General features: G+C 41.6%; 1 protein-coding gene across 5 annotated transcripts in view; it reads right to left on the minus strand.

The window, feature by feature from the left end:
* Window positions 1-10,023: 10,023 nt before the first annotated feature.
* KLHL20 (kelch like family member 20) overlaps window positions 10,024-17,708 on the minus strand; it is a 151,634-nt gene continuing 143,949 nt past the window's right edge. For all 5 annotated transcript variants that reach the window (XM_073593211.1, XM_073593214.1, XM_073593213.1 and 2 more), the window contains one exon: window positions 10,024-16,010. In XM_073593211.1, the coding sequence (XP_073449312.1) occupies window positions 15,926-16,010 (85 nt within the window). In that variant the 3' untranslated portion in view covers window positions 10,024-15,925. The remainder of the gene's footprint in view (window positions 16,011-17,708) is intronic.

The following is a 17,708-nucleotide window of genomic DNA, read 5'->3' on the forward strand; positions in this document are numbered from 1 at the left end:
ATTGCAGGGCAGATGCGACGTCAAAACATCACTTCCGCTTACAGCTCTTAAAGGGGCCATTTTTAAAAAAAATTTTAAAAGACAATTTTTTTTTTTTAATTGCATTTTAGTGTAAATATGAGATCTGAGGTCTTTTTGATCCCAGATCTCATATTTAAGAAGTCCTGTCATGCTTTTTTTCTATTAGGGATGTTTACTTTCCATGTAATAGGAATAGAAGTGACACAATTTTTTTTATATAAAACAGTGTAAAAAAAAAGGTAAAATAAATAAGAAAAAAAAAATCTTTAAACGCGCCCTGTCCCGCTGTGCTCGCAAGCAGAAGCGAACGCATACTTGAGTAGCACCCGCATATGAAAACGGTGTCCAAACCACACATGTGAGGTATCGCCGCGATCGGTAGAGTAATGCCCCGTACACACGGTCGGATTTTCGGATGGACAATGTCCGATCGGAGCGTGTTGTCGGAAATTCCGACCGTGTGTGGGCGCCATCGGACATTTTCCATCGGATTTTCCGACACACAAAGTTGGACAGCAGGAGATAAAATTTTCCGACAACAAAATCCGATCACGTCAATTCCGACCGTGTGTGGCCTGTTCCGACGCACAAAGTGCCACGCATGCTCAGAAGAAATTCCGACACGGGACAGCTCATTCTGGTAAACTTAGCGTTCGCAATGGATACAGCACTTTCGTCACGCTGCAATGTTCAAAATGGTTTAATACAGCGCACTCTCTTCTTCTTTATAATGTGACAAGAATTAAGTAGTTTTGATGCTCATATTCACACACACTTCTCACAAACTTTTCTTTGTGTTTTTTTAGTGGGATTCCCTCAATATATTGTTATTAGTTGTCACATCTGACAGTTTTATATTTTTTATGTTTTTTTTTTTGTATTTAAAGCCTTTTTTTTTCTTTAATGTTTGGATTTTTTCCAAGGCTGATCTTTGTTCAATGTTATTTTTATTTTTACTCCAGAATATTTTTGTGTGTGTTTTGTGTGTCAAGTTACCCCAACACCATTATTATCTTTTATTATTTAATCTCCAGGAGATTTTTTGTTGTTGGTGTCCCTTGTTCATTTCACATTGTATATTTGAAATGTACCTGAATCCTCACAAACAAACTGTCATTTTTGAAGGAAAACACATAGGAGAGTATAATTCAAAACAAAAATCCTTTATTAAGGGATCAGAACCAAACAAAGAGGAAGGCAACACTGGAGAAACATGAGAAATTAGTGAAGCCTGGGACCCCCACGGCAGACATCAATTCTTGAACATCAAAATTGGTGGCCTGAGGAGTCCATATGTAAGGGAGGGCAGTCTGGTCCAGAATTCACAGAGATCCGGATAGCAGCAGATGACATCTGTGTCCCCAGGATGTGGTACCACAAGAGGCTGCATTTTTTGGCCGACCAGACTGGATCCAGGGTCCTCACTTTCTGGTCTTCCTTTCACGCTTCCTTCCCGGCTGTGGCTGTGCAGTTGGAGATGTGGCAGGAGGAGGAGTAGGACCTGGAGGAGGACTGGAAGGACCTGGAGGAGAGGGAGGACGAGGAGGAGGACCTGCAGGAGGAGGAGTAGGACCTGGAGGAGGAGGAGGACTGGGAGGATCTGGAGGAGGAGGAGGAGGACCATCGCAAAGGTGTGTTTGAGGTGTAATTTGGCCCGTCATACCTTTCTCCAGAGCCTCCGATATGAGGGCCTGACACATTACTTTTTGGCCCTTCTCCATCCTCTGCATTTTATATGCAATGAAGGCAGCAATGTTCTCCTGCATGGTGTGGGGTGCTCCCAGGACCTCTGTAGCCCTCCAAAAGAATCTGATAGCAGCCTCCTCTAGGGTACTCCTCCTACTGCCACTTTCTGTTTTCAGGGGGGGTGGAGGGACCTTGATATCAGCCAGCCGGCTCGGCCCGGCCACCTCCTGGCTGAGACTTCCCTGTGTATGAAAAAGAGACATGGTTTTAGTTTTTGCATCATCAATCACAATCATAAATTAGTACTCCCAACTAACATCTAGTTAACATCATTGATTGGACAAGCAGAAATATTTAGAGGAATGCTATACCCGGCTCAATCTGGGCTCCTCCACATATCGCCTGGAAGGCCCAGGTTGGGCATCAGAAGCCTCAGCCGGACGGGAAGGAAGCGTGGAAGGAAGACTTGAGAGGGATGGCCTGGGTTCAGTCTGGCCTGCCAGAAAGTGCAGCCTGTCATAGTACAACATCCTGGGGACATAGATGTCATCTGCTGCTCCGGATCTCTGCGAATCCAGGACTTTCTTGCGCTCCCTCAGATATGTGCTCCTCAGGCCACCAATGAATTGATTTAAATAGTTGATGTCTGCCGTGGGGATCACCTGCTTCACAATTTCACACAATTGCTCCAGTGCTGCCTTCCTCTTTGCTTGGTTCTTGAAATGGGGGTGGGTAATCTCCCACAGACAGGGCAGCTCCCTTAGCATCTCGAGGAATAATGACATGAAGTCAGTATCTTTTAATAAGATATCCATGTTCACTGCAAGACACAACACAAGACAAAGCCTAATGTCAGACAAAACTCTCCTAATCTTGTTACAATATAGGCCTCAATCTAGAAGCAGTATAGGCACAAGTTTGTCTCTTACCTTCGTTTTTACGATCGGCGCGTGCAATGCTCCTTCCTCCGCTCACAGATCGTACGTAATACGCACGCGTGTTACGCTTTATACACACTGCGCATGCATGTAACTCCGCCCGCCCCTGACGTTCTTTCTAGTCTATTCCCCGCCCCTTTTCGTTCGGCGCAGTGGGTGAAGAGCATGATGGCAGAGTTACAGCAGGTGCATGCTAATTCTAGCAACGAGGAGGAGGAGGAGGAAAGCCCGGATCCAGGCACGTCCCGATCCAGAAGGAGACGTTTTAAGGCCACAAATATGTCGTTTGGGGAGATATTGGAGATGGTAGACATCATGAGGAAGTCCGAGTATGACGGAAAATATGGGCCTTACCCCCACCCCAACATCCGAAAGGCCAAAATCATTGGTAAAGTGGTCCGGAGTCTGGAGAGGAATTTCGGGGTACGAAGATCTAAAGATCATCTCAGGAAGCGGTGGTCGGACCTGAAGTTGAGAGAGCCAGAGCAGTACCGAAAGATCCGGAGAGTGCTGCAAAAAAGTAAGTAGTTGTGCTGTGTTCCTATTCTTTCTGTCTTTATTACGTTCGTTCTGCTCCATATGCTTTTATTAATTGTAACGTTTAAAAGGGCAACTTTAATGTTCATGGGCCCATTATTCGTTCGTATCAAAGATTTTTATTTCGGCCTCTAGAACACCATTGTTTAGGCCATATGCATTTTCACACATTTTTTGGGGCCTACTTGGATGCCAAATATTTGTTTGTGTAGATGGGTTTGTTACTAGAATCAAATGACAACTAGATTCTGTGTAAGGAGAGGACACAGAGCAGCTTTTTTCACATCTGGACACTGGAGCACTAGTGTGGGACCCCAGAACACCATTTTTATTAGGGGGGCACACAGGTGCTCCAGTGTATACTATAGGGGGGTCTCCATCTGTGAAGCTTGTACCAAACAGGTAAAGTATTGCAGCTTGACAAAGGGCAATAAAAAAAATATACATCTTGGAACTCGGCTAAAACTGACAATTGTACCCCACTTCCAAGCAATGTTTCCTATTTCTAGTTCTGCCATCAAATATCTGTGTGCTAATTATACCATTTTTGTTTTACATAGGGGAGAAAAGACTCGGAGGACACCCCTCATCTGAGGAGACCACAGACCCCCCACCTATGGAAGAAGGTGAAATACCCCCAAACGAAGAAGAAGAGCAGGAGGAAGAAGACGACGTGGTGGAGATTGGCACCACAACAGGTGAGTGTCTGCGACCACAGACTCAGGTAAACGAGATGGATGGTGGCAGATTTTTGAGACCTTTTTTTTGTTCTTTATCTCTTTTTAGGTGATTGTGATGTGAGGGATCCTGAACGCTTTACTTCAGAAAGTGCCCAGATCCTGATCGGGGAGATCATGGGGTGTAATCTCCAATTGCAAAACATCCAGAAACAAATCAGTGATGTTATTAAAAAAAATAACAACATCATTGATGTTTTGGGGCGAATTTAAACCCCACAAAATCACCTGTTTTATTGTGGTCCAATCTTCCAAAAATTTTTAAAATGTTTAGAAAAGCCAAATTTGGAGGATGCACACAGTGTGCCAACATGTGCTATCTGCCATCACGGGAGATCAATGGACGCGTTTTGGGGGTGCAACACCTTCCTCAATTATAAAGTAGCGTTGAGGAAGGGCTTGCTCCCCCAAAACACGTCCCTTGATCCCCTGTGATGGCAGATAGCACATGTTGACATTCGTAAATTGGTGTGCATCTTCCAAATTTGGCTTTTCCAGGGGTGATTTCCCCCCATCTGAACGCTATATCAAACCCAGTTCCTAAATACTGATGTCGGATATAGCCTTCAGGTTTTACCTAATGTGAACTTTGTAAGTTCAAGTTTTTTGACTTTCTTGTTGGTTTTACACAGGCCTGTTTTATCTGAAATGGTTATTTCGAGTTTTGATAATGCTACTGCAAAAATTGTTATACAACAAACATGTTGGTTTGTTTTAAAAACCTTTCGTAAATGCACATGTGATTGTGCAGGTATAAAAAAGTGCCTTACTCAAGAATGTGTGGATTATTGTCTCAACACTACAACACTTTTGGGGTGATGTAATTGCTGTTTTATGCAAAAATGGGGGGTTATTTCCTAAGGGAAAATACACTTTGCACTACAAGTGCAGGTTCAGTGCAGTTGCAAGTGCACTTGTAGTGAAATGTGTTTTTGCATTTAGGAAGTACCAGCCAACAGTGTTTTTTATAAAGTTACCCAATCATGCCATTTTCTGCACTCCACACATTTCTGTCAGGGTCAGCTAAAACAAAACACAAGCAGTAAATGGCCACAAAGAATTTCTTTTGGTTGTTTTTTATTTGAAAAAGGTGTCACAGATTGTCTGGCATATTGATAGCCCCCCTACCCGCAAAGAACTCCAGGTATCGTAACCGGACATCACGGGCATTCAGGGAGGGCAAGCCAGGACGGCCGCTTTCAAGCGCCGTCAGTGTTGATGGATTTGGGATTCCGGCCTCAGGCCCAACTGAGCCAGCATAGTTGGCTGAATGTTTTCGTAGAAAATGATGGAGAACACAGCAGGCAAGTATTATATGTTTCAGTTTATACTCCGCCATATGGATGGGTGTCAGAAATAATCGGAACCGGCTGGCCAGGATTCCAAATGTGTTCTCCACCACTCTTCGGGCTCTGGCCAGCCGGTAATTAAAAACCCTCTGTTCCGGGGTGAGGGTCCTCATCTCATCGGGAATGGCCGCATCAGGTGGTCCCCCAGCGCAAACGCTTCATCAGCAACGAACACAAATGGGAGACCTTCAACATTGTCCTCTGGAGGTGGCAAGTCCAAGCTGCCATTCTGGAGACGCCTGTAGAACTCCGTCTGGGCGATCACTCCACCATCGGACATCCGGCCATTCTTCCCCACGTCCACATACAAGAAGTCGTAATTAGCCGACACCACCGCCAACATCACTATACTATTAAACCCCTTGTAATTATAATAGTACGACCCCAGAGTTGGGTGGTGGGACGATGTGGACGTGTTTCCCATCAATTGCCCCTCCGCAGTTAGGAAAGTCCCACCGCTGGGCAAAGTGGGAGGCCACAGTCTGCCATTCCTGTGGCGTGGAAGGAAACTGTTGAGGAAAAAACAATAAACATTACTATTTTTTCACAGAAACATGGCAAGCAGATTAGACACAAACATTATGGGGCAACCTCCAGATAGCATTTATTAAGGGGAATTTAACAACAAAGTATAAGGTACACCTATCATATTCCCCCCCCCTCTCATGGGCCATTTCTAACATTATAGGGGGGGGAACTCTTGGACAGGTAACCCTCTTCACTTCATTTAGAGATGAATGCCTAAATAATGGGTATTACTTGGAACAGCCCCTCCTTAGTTACACTATTGGCAGCCCACTGGACAGGTAAGAAGTGTCATAATACAAAGATATAAATACACACTGTACACATTTGAGCACATTTGGACATTCTGCTATTACCTATCAAGATCATAATAGTATACAAGAACTTTAAACAGTACCATTGGAAAGTATACAGGCAGGCCCTTGCACTACATGCTTTGGGCAATTCATCCATAAATCTGAGCACTAAAGAGATGGGTATAGTGTGTATGGGTTTGGCAAAGTCAGCAGATAGATGATTGAGGATAGATAGAGAATTGGGATCAGCTGACTTAGCAGTTGGGGGAGGGAGGGTTACAAAAAATTTGGGGACACCACAAAAAAAAAGCCTCTGGCCCTCTGCCTGAATTTAAATCCAAAATAACATTTCCAAACATTTTAGGGGGTGTTTGGGGTAAAGCACTACTATGGAGCTGAAAAAATACATTGTTAAGTGACTACATGAGGTGAATATAGGGCCAGGAGACACCATGCTGGGGAGGTTATTGAAGGGCAAATATGTATGAAGGACCTAAAATAATAATTATATAAAAATCCAGCATGCATGAGGACAAAGGGGACATTCACAGCATATTACAATCATGGTAATTAGGGAATGAGGAAAGAAATACAATATATTAGCAAACATTCAATACCATAAAATGTGATATAAAAGGATAAAAATCTTACCTTCATATACTCCTTCTGCAGGACCTGGATGATGGCAGAACAGGTCTCTGGGATAATGATCCCCAGAGCCTGGGGGGAGATGCCTGTCGAGAACTTGAGGTCCTGCAGGCTTCTCCCTGTGGCCAAATACCGCAAGGTAGCGACCAACCTCTGCTCCGGAGTGATGGCTTGCCTCATGCAGGTATCCTGCCTGCTGATATAGGGGGTCAGCGAAGCCAACAGACGGTGAAACACGGGGTCCGTCATCCTGAGAAAGTTCCTGAAATCATCAGGATTATTCTCACGGATCTCACGGAGCAAAGGCATATGACAGAACTGGTCACGCTGAAGCAACCAATTCTTGGTCCATGAACTCCTCCCCACCCTGTTCATGGACTGGACTTGTGTCAAGGTCAGGACCCCAACACCAAGCCCCCGCACAGCACGAACTCTACGAGGAGTACGCATACGAAACATGGCTAGAAAACGGTCGGCTGCTCAGAACGAAGTAACAGAACGCACTGAAGAACAGCAAGGCCTGTGAAGAGCGACCTGAAAAACAGCAACGAGCGGACAAGATCGCACAGAAAACTCCAATACGAACTGACTGCACGCACTGAAGAGCAGATACAAACCCACAAGCACAAACTGAACGGCAGAAAATGATCTGAAAGCCACGAGTCTGAAAAAGCGCGAATCGTCTCTCACCAAACTTTTACTAACACGAGATTAGCAAAAGGAGCCCAAAGGGTGCCGCGCTTGGTTCTGAACTGGCCTTTTCTAGTCTCGTTGTATGTGGTGTACGTGACCGCGTGGTTGTCGATCGGAAATTCCGACAACTTTGTGCGACCGTGTGTAGGCAAAACAAGTTTGAGCCAACATCCGTTGGAAAAAATCCGAGGATTTTGTTGTCGGAATGTCCGAACAAAGTCCGACCGTGTGTACGGGGCATAAGAGCAATAATTCTAGCCCTAGAACTCCTCTAACTCAAAACATGCAACCTGTAGAATTTTTTAAACGTTGCCTATGGAGATTTTTAAGGGTAAAAGTTTGTCGCCATTCCACGAGCGGGCGCAATTTTGAAGCGCGACATGTTGGGTATCAATTTACTCGGCCTAACATTATCTTTCACAATATAAAAAAAAAAATGGGCTAACTTTACTGTTTTCTTTTTTAATTCAAAAAAGTGTATTTTTTCCAAAAAAAGTGCGCTTGTAAGACTGCTGAGCAAATATGGTGCGACAGAAAGTATTGCAACAACCACCAATTTATTCTCTAGGGTGTTAGAAAAAAAAAATGTATAATTTTTGTGGGTTCTAAGCAATTTTCTAGCAAGAAAACCCCGTTTTTAACTTGTAAACAACACATCTGAAAAAAGAGGCTAAGTCCTTAAGTGGAGGGGCCTTTTAAAAAAATGTTATTTTATTTTTTTAGTAACTGCTGGGTGGGGGGGGGGCGGTACCCGTGCGCCCCCTATGGACAGGCCGCCACTGCTGTCATGCCCTATTCCTATTACAATGCTATGATGTTTACATTCCTTGTAATAGGAATAAAAGTGATAATTTTTTTAAAGGGTAAGTGTAAAAATAACAAAAAAGGAACATAAAACAATAAAAAAAAAATTAAAGTCCCCTGTCCCCACACGCAGAAGCGAAGGGACACGTACGTCACGCCCACATATGTAAACAGCGTTCAATCCACACATGTGAGGTACTGCTATGAATGTTTGACCGAGAGCAACAACTCTATCCCAAGACCCCCTCTGTAACTCTAAACAGGTAACCTGTAAAAAATATTTTAAAGTGTTGCTATTGGAAGGCAACATGGTTTAATATCATATTTCTGGAGTTTTCTGGTTGATATAGCCGTTTGGCCTAAGTTGGAATTTGCAAGTTGACCCAGCAGGGTGTTAACAAGGAGTCATGAATGGGAATTCATATCCTAGCAGGATGTGCTCACAGCCCTCCTGATGTGAGATATAGGGGTACAGAAGCACCAGATAAGATCTCCTAGGGAGGTGCGAATTAAAATGTCCTGAGTAACAGAAGATCAAAAGTCCAGCTGTCACTGAGGATGACCCGGGTCAAATAGCGGTGATACATTGACAATTGCTGCCTCTAGTGGACATTACACCAGGACAGGAAGAGAAGAATTTACTTCCTAGTGATTAGCAATGATGACCTCTTAAAGATTCCTATTGGATACAGATGGCTAGATAGGCGGACAATGGGTGTTTGTGTGGGTGGTGCTGCGTGGGCTTTAAAAGTACTGACCGGCTGGAGTTACTTCCTCTTTTTCCATTGAGCACAGCCGAGACAGCATCTTGAGGAGGACCTTACGTAAGGTAACCTCTATGTTCTTTAGTTTTTAATGCTCTGTAATATTTTCCTTTAGTGTTTTTATGTTAGCATTCCTACTTTCTTGGGAAATAAATGAGACCCTTTCTTTGTTAAAGCAGTGTGTTTAATTTATAGATAACCTTGTTATTGTACCATCACCATTAACATTATCAGAACTTTGATAGACTAGCTAATTATAGGAATATACAAGTTAATACATATTTATAATAAATAAGGGAATCCATAACCACCCAAATATTTATTTCAGTTGCTTATGGAGTGTGCGCAATTTTAAAGTGCGGCATGTTGGGTATTTATTTACTCGGCGTAACATCTTTCACATTTTACAAAATAATTGTGCCAACTTTAGTGTTTTGTTTTTAATTCATGAAAGTTATTACAAAATAAACTAAAAAAAACACACGTTTGAAAAATTGCTGCACAAATACCATGTGACATAAAAAGTCGCAATGACTGCCATTTTATTCCCTAGGGTCTATGCTAAAAAAAACAAAAACAAAAAAAAAAAACATAGAAAAATTACTCAGAACCCCCCAAACATATCAAAAAATGATGATGTTTACATGTAGGATCAGAGTGCCAGACCTGGCCCAGATGGCAAGTGGTTAAAGGAGGACCTTCACACTGTAAAACAACTTCTATCTCTTCAAACTTCTTTCACATTATCATTATGGGATATTGTTTGTAGAATTTTGAGGAAAATAATGAATTTGAATCCATTGTGGAATAAGGCTGTAACATAACAAAATGGAAAAAGTAAAGCGCTGTGAATACTTTCTGGATGCACTGTAGTCTGTGCTCTGCTGTACAGGGAAGTGCATGATGCCAATATCTCAAAGTCAAATTCAGGGACTTGCATAAATTGCAAGATAATAAATGCCAGGATTACTTGGAACACCAAGAGTAAGTTTAAACACATTTACAAAAAAGTATGTAAAGCAAAGTTATTAAAAAAGCAATAACATTTATTTTAAGCGAACATATTTTACACTTTACACATGCTAAAAAAAAGCATAGATGACAAAGTAAACATTTTATTTACACAACACTTTATAAAATGGTGCAAATGATCTGTCTTCTTCACCTTTTGTGCACATGCTCTTCACTTTTATTCTGATCGGTTCGTGCAGTTTTTTTTAAAAAGGTCAGTGGGATGCAAGCCAGTAACATGAAACAGCACTTGTGAATTAGATGGAGGTTGAGGTGGATTGATTAGTGAAGTCTTTAAATCTCATGCAGTTGCCAGTAGAGCCATTAACTTGACGGCACCATAAGGTTTAACATGGGTAACTGGTTAACAGGAACATCTTTGACAAATGTATTGCCAAAAAGGTTTTGTAAACATTAAATATAAATGACAAGTTTTTACAACACGATTCATGGACCGCAACAGAGTCTTCATGGTTAAGTTTAGTCTCAGAAAACAATTGGCTTGTGACCACTGGTGGAAGTCAAGGTACCTCAATTAGAAGATTGTTGAATATGGAAACAGCTGAACATATTAGATGCAGAGTAACTAGACAACAGCAAGGCAATAACTTATGTTCAACAGAGCCAAAGAACTAAAATCCTGAGTCTGGTCTGGCTGCTAATGTAGCTGGACAGAATATCATGTACAGAAAATATCTAGTACATACCTGTAAAATGTAGGTTGAAAGTTTAGAATGAACCGTATTCAGACACAAATCAAAACAGTAAAATGATGCACTTAAAATTTTTAGGTTAAAGCGGAGTTCCACTTGTTTTTTCGTTTATTAAAAGTCAGCAGCTACAAAAAGTGTAGCTGCTGAATTTTAATAAACAGACACTTACCTGTCCCACGAATCAGCGATGCGGCTGCATGGATCCTCCCTCCTCTCCCCCACCTCTCTGCAGTCATAGCAACTGTGGGCACCTGGCCGTGACAGCTTGCAGCTTTACGGCCGGACACGCACTGCGCATGCGCAAATCGCGCTGCAATCTGCTAGAGGCCAGGCAAACTTCTGGGACTTGTGACGTGTCCCAGAGGATTTCAGAGAGGGAGGAGCTGCCTAGGGGAAGAGGAGGAGTCCCCTAGGCGGGCCAAGAGACGGAAGCAGAAAGTGAGACAGGAAATCCCTCTTAAAACAAGGTACTCACCCCACCAAAAAAATTATATGCCAAATGTGGGGGGCGAGAAGCGCTTAAAGCGGAAACTCCACTTTTAGGTGGAACTTCACTTTAAGTTTTATACTAAACTGTTCAAGCAGACCTATAGGGCCTAGTCACACTTATGTGTTTTAATGCATGCCTTTTAATGCACAAGGACCACTGTTAGCCATTGTTTTATATGGTGCTGGCTTACATCTGTGCCATCTGTTATCCATATTTTGATGCTTTGATGTGCTTTAAAAGGCCTATTGATGACAACAAACGCATGAAAACGCATGACTGTTGAGAACTTCTCAAAATGCATGAAAATGCTCACAAAATATGTGAATATGGCCCTAGATCTTTACATGAAATTGGTTCTCAAATTATTTAGACTTAATTTCTAAAGGTTTTTCACCTTCATGCATTCCACCCAAAAAAGGTCAAAAAACCTTCTGTATACATTCCCCCCCTCAGCCCCCCTAATACTTACCTGAGCTTAATCTTGATCCAGCAATGTGCACGAAAGCAGCTGCTCTCCTGACTCTCTCCCTCTTCACTGGCTCAGTTCACACTGGAACCCACTGTGGATCGCACAGGAGTGCTGTGCGTCCCTGTTCCCCGTTTCAAAGATGAATCAGGGCCGATTCTATGCCTGAATTCGGACCTGAAACGGAGCCAAAGACGCTCCGCAGTCGCAACGGAGCTATGTGAACCGGCTCTATAGGGAGCCAGTCACATTCTCCTGCTATGCGAATCATATGCGGGGAAACCTGCATCTAATTCCCATAGGTGTGAACCTGGCCTCAGAGACAGCAGTGGCAGCCATTGGCTTCCGCTGCTGTCAATCAAAGCCAGTGAGGAGGGGGCGTAGCCCCGTTCTGTTTGTCATACGAACACACAGAGTGGGGCTCAGGAGCAAGCATGCAAAAGTGCCCATAGTGGCTTGCTATGGGGGCACTCAGCAGGGGGGAGAAGCCAGGAGCGCCGATGGGGTACCCAAGAAGAGGAGGATTAGGGGCTGCTCTGCAGGTAAGTATAACATTATTTTATTTTTTTACATTTTTACCTTTAGTAGGTCATCAAAATTTCAAATAATTTAAAGTAATCATATTCCTTAGATATTATGCACGCAAGTCTGTGATAACAAACTGGAAGGAATTATTTCTAAATAATAGTTAATTGGTGGTGGTGTGTGTGTGTGTGTGTGTGTGTGTGTGTGGTTGACTGTCTCAGAGGTTCAGAACTGATGAGTTTGTCTCAGATGTTGAGACAAGCTCACTTTTACTTTTGTTTCCTGCAGTAATCCTTGGGTATTGCTGCAACATTTAAAGAATATGTCACTGCTGAGAGAACCATTTCCTTCATCTGAATAACAGCTATGATAGTATATTTGGTGTATACAAAAGATCCCCAACTACCACAGCATATGATTAGCAGTGGTTAATGAATGATAAAAGTTGTCACATGGCAGTCTTTATGCTGTACTGACAAAAAATTCTTAAATGCTAAATCCTACCAATTATTCTCATTACACCAGGCTTTGTACAATTCTACCATTATTAGGGACTTTTTCAGAAAACTCAAATGTTAACATAAAGATATCGTATGATAGCAGGCTATTAAGGATGAATGAATAACAGGTAATAAAGGCTGAAATATTTCTTTCCTGGAAAAAATGTTTCGTGCTGAATATACTGCTGGCATGTGAAGTGAGCCATTTGCACGTGAACCATGCTGAAATGGAGGACCAGGGTACAGACTTGTTGATCCTCCCATTCAACATGGATGATGTGACAAAAACCTAGGCCTTTAGACATGAGGCCAGCAATAAAAGGAGCCTGGAGCAGGCATTTCAGTCCTGAAATTCTCAATTTATCCATCATGGTAAGATTGTTAACATAGCTTAATGTTAACATTTAATTATCCACTTTAAATGGTTTAGGAGTTTCAAATCACTCATTGTGAGGCCGATTTATGAAAATGGGAAATGGGAAAGAGGGGCAAACACCCAAAGCAATCAGATATTCTGTAATTTTAAAGTGGTAATAAACAAAAAGAAAACTTTATATTGCAGCTTACCGTTTCTTAGATGTGATGGCTGCATTTTCTTTTTTAGGCTTTTTTTCTTCTATTTTCACCTGGTGAATGCAGCCACCACATCGAATGACTGGTGACCCGTAACATACTACGTTTTGCTTTTGAGTTTAATACGGCTTTAATGAAATCTGGCTGGTTGCTATGGGTCTTTGGTTGAACATTTTTTTGGAAATTAGTATAGTAATGGCACTTGCTTTTGAAAAAAAAATGGGATAGAACGGGTGCTGGAGAAATCAGATCCATCCAGTGCACCTTTAACAGGGGTGTATGGTCAAAAAGTGTGACAAAGTTTTGCTTGAGCCATTCGTAAGGGCATATGAGCAGCAAATAGCTGATTCATGTATCAGTATGTGAGAGAGGGACATAACTGCTTCTGAAAATTTGCTTACACGGATATACACAGATATACACCATAGGGAACAATGATGGTGCCAATGACAGGCTGCAATAAAAGAGAACAAGATTTTGCAGGTATAAAAGCAATATATCACTTTTTCCTATTTTGACTGGCCATCCTCTGAAATGCAGCAGTAAACGTTTTACACTAAGCCGATGCATTATAAAATTTTGGAGTGATGAGTGTTTGACACTGCCACCTCTGAGAAATACCTATTATTGCTTTGTGAAATAGTGGAAAGTGAACAGAACTAGTCCCCCTTTCTACAGAAATGTCACTGTGGCAACTAGCACTAGTAAACTCCTCTCTGGTTGGTTTTGTTTTGAGAGTGGTGATAAGATGGCCAACCCCCCATTTTATTTTTTTCACGACTGAATTAGCGATAACTACACTGCCAAAGTCCATTATTATTACTTTCCAATTCTCCCATTGCTTTCAATAATCTTTACATCTAACAGTAAATGAGTATATTTAGACTGTAGAGACCTACTTATATTTTGAGTATTTGCAGAACTCAAATATATTTCAGGAAGCTGAGTATTGGTTGGATTGTTCAGATCTGCTGGCTGGAACACGTGTTGAATTGTGTAGACCTACTTTAGGTAGTTGAGTGCACATACCTAGTATGCTTTTGAATGCTTGTTAGTCCATGGAAATCTGGAGATCTAGAAATATTAACTGTGTCTAAGCAGTACCCTGAAAAACCAACCTTTAGTTTTAAGCTCCTCCTGAAATACAGCAGAGCACTAATTATACCTAAGAGCTGTATATCTGCAGTGTGAGATCATTTAAGGCACTGTGCCTGCGACTGCTAGCATCATTAGATTTTTTGACGTCAGTACTGTGCTGTTCGTTTTTCCCCTCCTCCAGAACAGGATGTTGTAATGCAAGGATCACCCTTCTTCATTCATGATGTGGATCAAAGATTTCTGAACCTCCTGCTGATTCCTAACCAGTCATCAGATCACCAGCCATCTGGGTGGAGAAATCTTACAAGAGGATGCAAAGCCCAGCCTCTACCTCTACACAGGGCAGAATAGGGTAGAGTAAGTCAGTAATGGGAAAAAGATCAGCTGCAAGGAACCTATACCGGTGAAGATTTTTTTTTTTTTTTGTCCTCTACTTGCCCCTTTTCAGACTCAGCTTCCACAGTTCAGGTCCTCTAGGAATTAGTGATTATGAAAAATATCACTCATAGGGATTTCTAGGTGTGATATTGGAATGCTGCACACTTCATAGAGATACTATTCTTCTGTCAATCAGTAAGTCATTATTCAAAGTTAGCACCTTAGAACTTCCTGTACATAAAAAAAATATATATTTCCAGGTTGAATGACAAATTACATAAGTGGCCCATGAATGTTAATACTGACTTTGATCAGTCTACTGTGAACTTTTTGTTCTTCACATCTGTTTTCTCTACACAAACTATACAATTTTGCTACATCTGTTAAAGGCAACACAAGACCATTATCAAGGGTAGCAGTCTGTGCAGGTTTTAGAGGCACAAGGAAGTTGGATGAGACACTAGTGCAAGTGGCTATATAATGTACTGCAGCATTTTACAATGTTTGGGGTAAGCTGAGAGGTGTTTTTTTTCACACTGCTGTGAACTTGGCCAGCTGTAAACGTAGAATATGGGTATGTTAGCACAGTCATGTGCTAGGAATCTCTTGTAGGGACTTTTGATTCTTAGCCAAGCTGCAGACCACCTCATAACAACCTGGCATTAAATACCTTAGCATATGACAAAACATGATGCTTTCCAGACATTCCTAATATAAAACCATGTTCTTGGATCATTTAGCCCTTCTTCAGGTCCAGGCATATACGAATTTTCAGAACTTTTCTACTCTCAGTGCCACCGCAATCACATTCCATAACATACTGCTTAAGGAACCATTCAAAGTAACCACTACCTTTTGTCCACTTGCTAAAACCTGCAGAATTTCAGAGCACTCAGGTCCTATGGAATTCAGATTGAACCTACACCAAATCAGTATTTTTTTCTTACAAAATGGCACTAGAATTTTCCAAGACTCCAAAAGCCTGCAATCTTTCTGGGATATAAATAAAAGGAAAAAACTTGATTTTTAGGGAGACAGAGTAAAAGACTTTGCTTCATGGCTCACTAATATAGTATCTGGTCATGAGAGTTCATTTTTTTTTCCCCACTAAGGAAGTCCCTGGCAGTGTCCATGAACTGAGGCTTTCACATAACGGATGTTAGGCTGGATGGGCTACCAGATGTGTGATTCACAGTGTGTCATCTTGATAACGCCAACACCTCCTCCCAACCGTCGGTAGTTCATGCCGCCATATAACCTGCATACAAGAGGAGAGATTAGGACTAGTTTCTAGTAACAATATATTGCATATTTTAGTTAAGTCAATGTATGTGTTCAGACCACTAAATGGACACAAATCAATGCAATGGTGTACATAATATTTGTTACATTCTCTTGTGCCAACATAAACAGATTCCATCTATGATATCTCAAGACAATGATTATTAGTGCCATACTCATTTGTTGTACAAACAGGCAGAAAATCAGCTGAAATTGGTCAGTTCAGCAGGAATCAGCCAATCTTTGGCCCGTCTGTACAGCTGTCTGTTCTATAGAAGCCGGACTTACAAATAACTTCTATTGAACAGGCATGCTGGAAAGCCAGCAATCGATCAGCAGTGGAAGGGAATGGTTGTAATAAAATAGCACAGTGGAGGAGATTGCTGCATTAACCTCGCTTGTATTAGTACAGTGATCTGTTTTTTTTTTTTTTTTTTTTTTTTATGTTCAGCCTGCTGGGTTGAGTGAAGAAAGAAAAAAAAAAAAAAAAACTGTGTACCCAGCTTTAGCCCTGTTCTTGTGCAGCTCTGGTTAGGCTAAGCTGGCCTCATTGTAATCGTGGTGGACAATGGAAAATATGGCTTTTCCCAGTGGAAAGCTACAAATAGGCAGTCAAGCTGATGCCATGAAGTGAGAATGTGGTTCTATGCTACCCCTAGAGGATACTGCCTGGGAAGAAAAGCCTCACCCTACAGTAAGCAAAATGCTGCCAACTACACAGATGCCTTATTAATAACAGAAAATAATAAATAAAACTCTGCTCTCTATAAGCATCATTTGGATTGACTGGAAGGCTTTTAATTTAAGCAGAAAAAAATACACTCTTGCTCCACACAAGGCTAGCTTAATACCCACTAATTTGCTACAACAGAAACTAACTACCTACATCCCCAACCCCCATTATCTCGGTTAACAGTATATTGGTGATAAAAATTGCCCTGCTTTAGCTGGTATTCACACCTAAACAAAGCATATGCCTGGTGATTTTGAAGCTTTTTTCAGGTGTATTACTTGCATTTTTGCACAAGTATCAAGCTTCAGGAGTCTATTTCCTGGGCTAGGCAAAGGAGAGGAAAGCAGTTCTTAAACAGTAGAGGAATTCTTCAGGTATAAAATTATGCACAGAAACGTGTGTATGTACAGGCATTCTTGTTGAAGTCTGAGATAAAAAAAAAATGCCTGAAAAAAAAAAAAAAAAAATCTCCTATACTTTTTTTTCAAGCATAGGGCAACTGAGTTTAGAAGTGTAAACAGGCACAAGTGTAAAGAATGGCATTCTCCGTAGTCAGGTGAAGGTCAACGAGCACAAAAACACAAGTGTGAATGGGGGCTTACCTGAAAGAGAAATATAAAACAGGCTGTTCGCTTACTTTTTCATTATCTTATTAGGCAGTATAATTTATTTTCATAGATCAATATGTGTTGGCCGCTCAAATTATATTTGAGGAGTGGCTATACAAATCTCAATTAATGTGAGCTCATTTTTTTCAGGATGAAGGGAGTAGACTATACAGTACTAGCTAGAATTTCATGTCATCATGCATAGTGCGCCCTCTGCTGAACCTTCTAAGAAGGGTTTTAGCCTGGTGGCATTTCAGTTAACCTTTGCTTTGCAGTGTGTAGTTAATTACACCCATCAACTAGACTAAAGATATGGTTTTGATCGAGAATAATA

This window comes from Aquarana catesbeiana, linkage group LG07 (genome assembly GCF_042186555.1).
Source record: "Aquarana catesbeiana isolate 2022-GZ linkage group LG07, ASM4218655v1, whole genome shotgun sequence".
Classification (NCBI taxonomy): domain Eukaryota; kingdom Metazoa; phylum Chordata; class Amphibia; order Anura; family Ranidae; genus Aquarana; species Aquarana catesbeiana.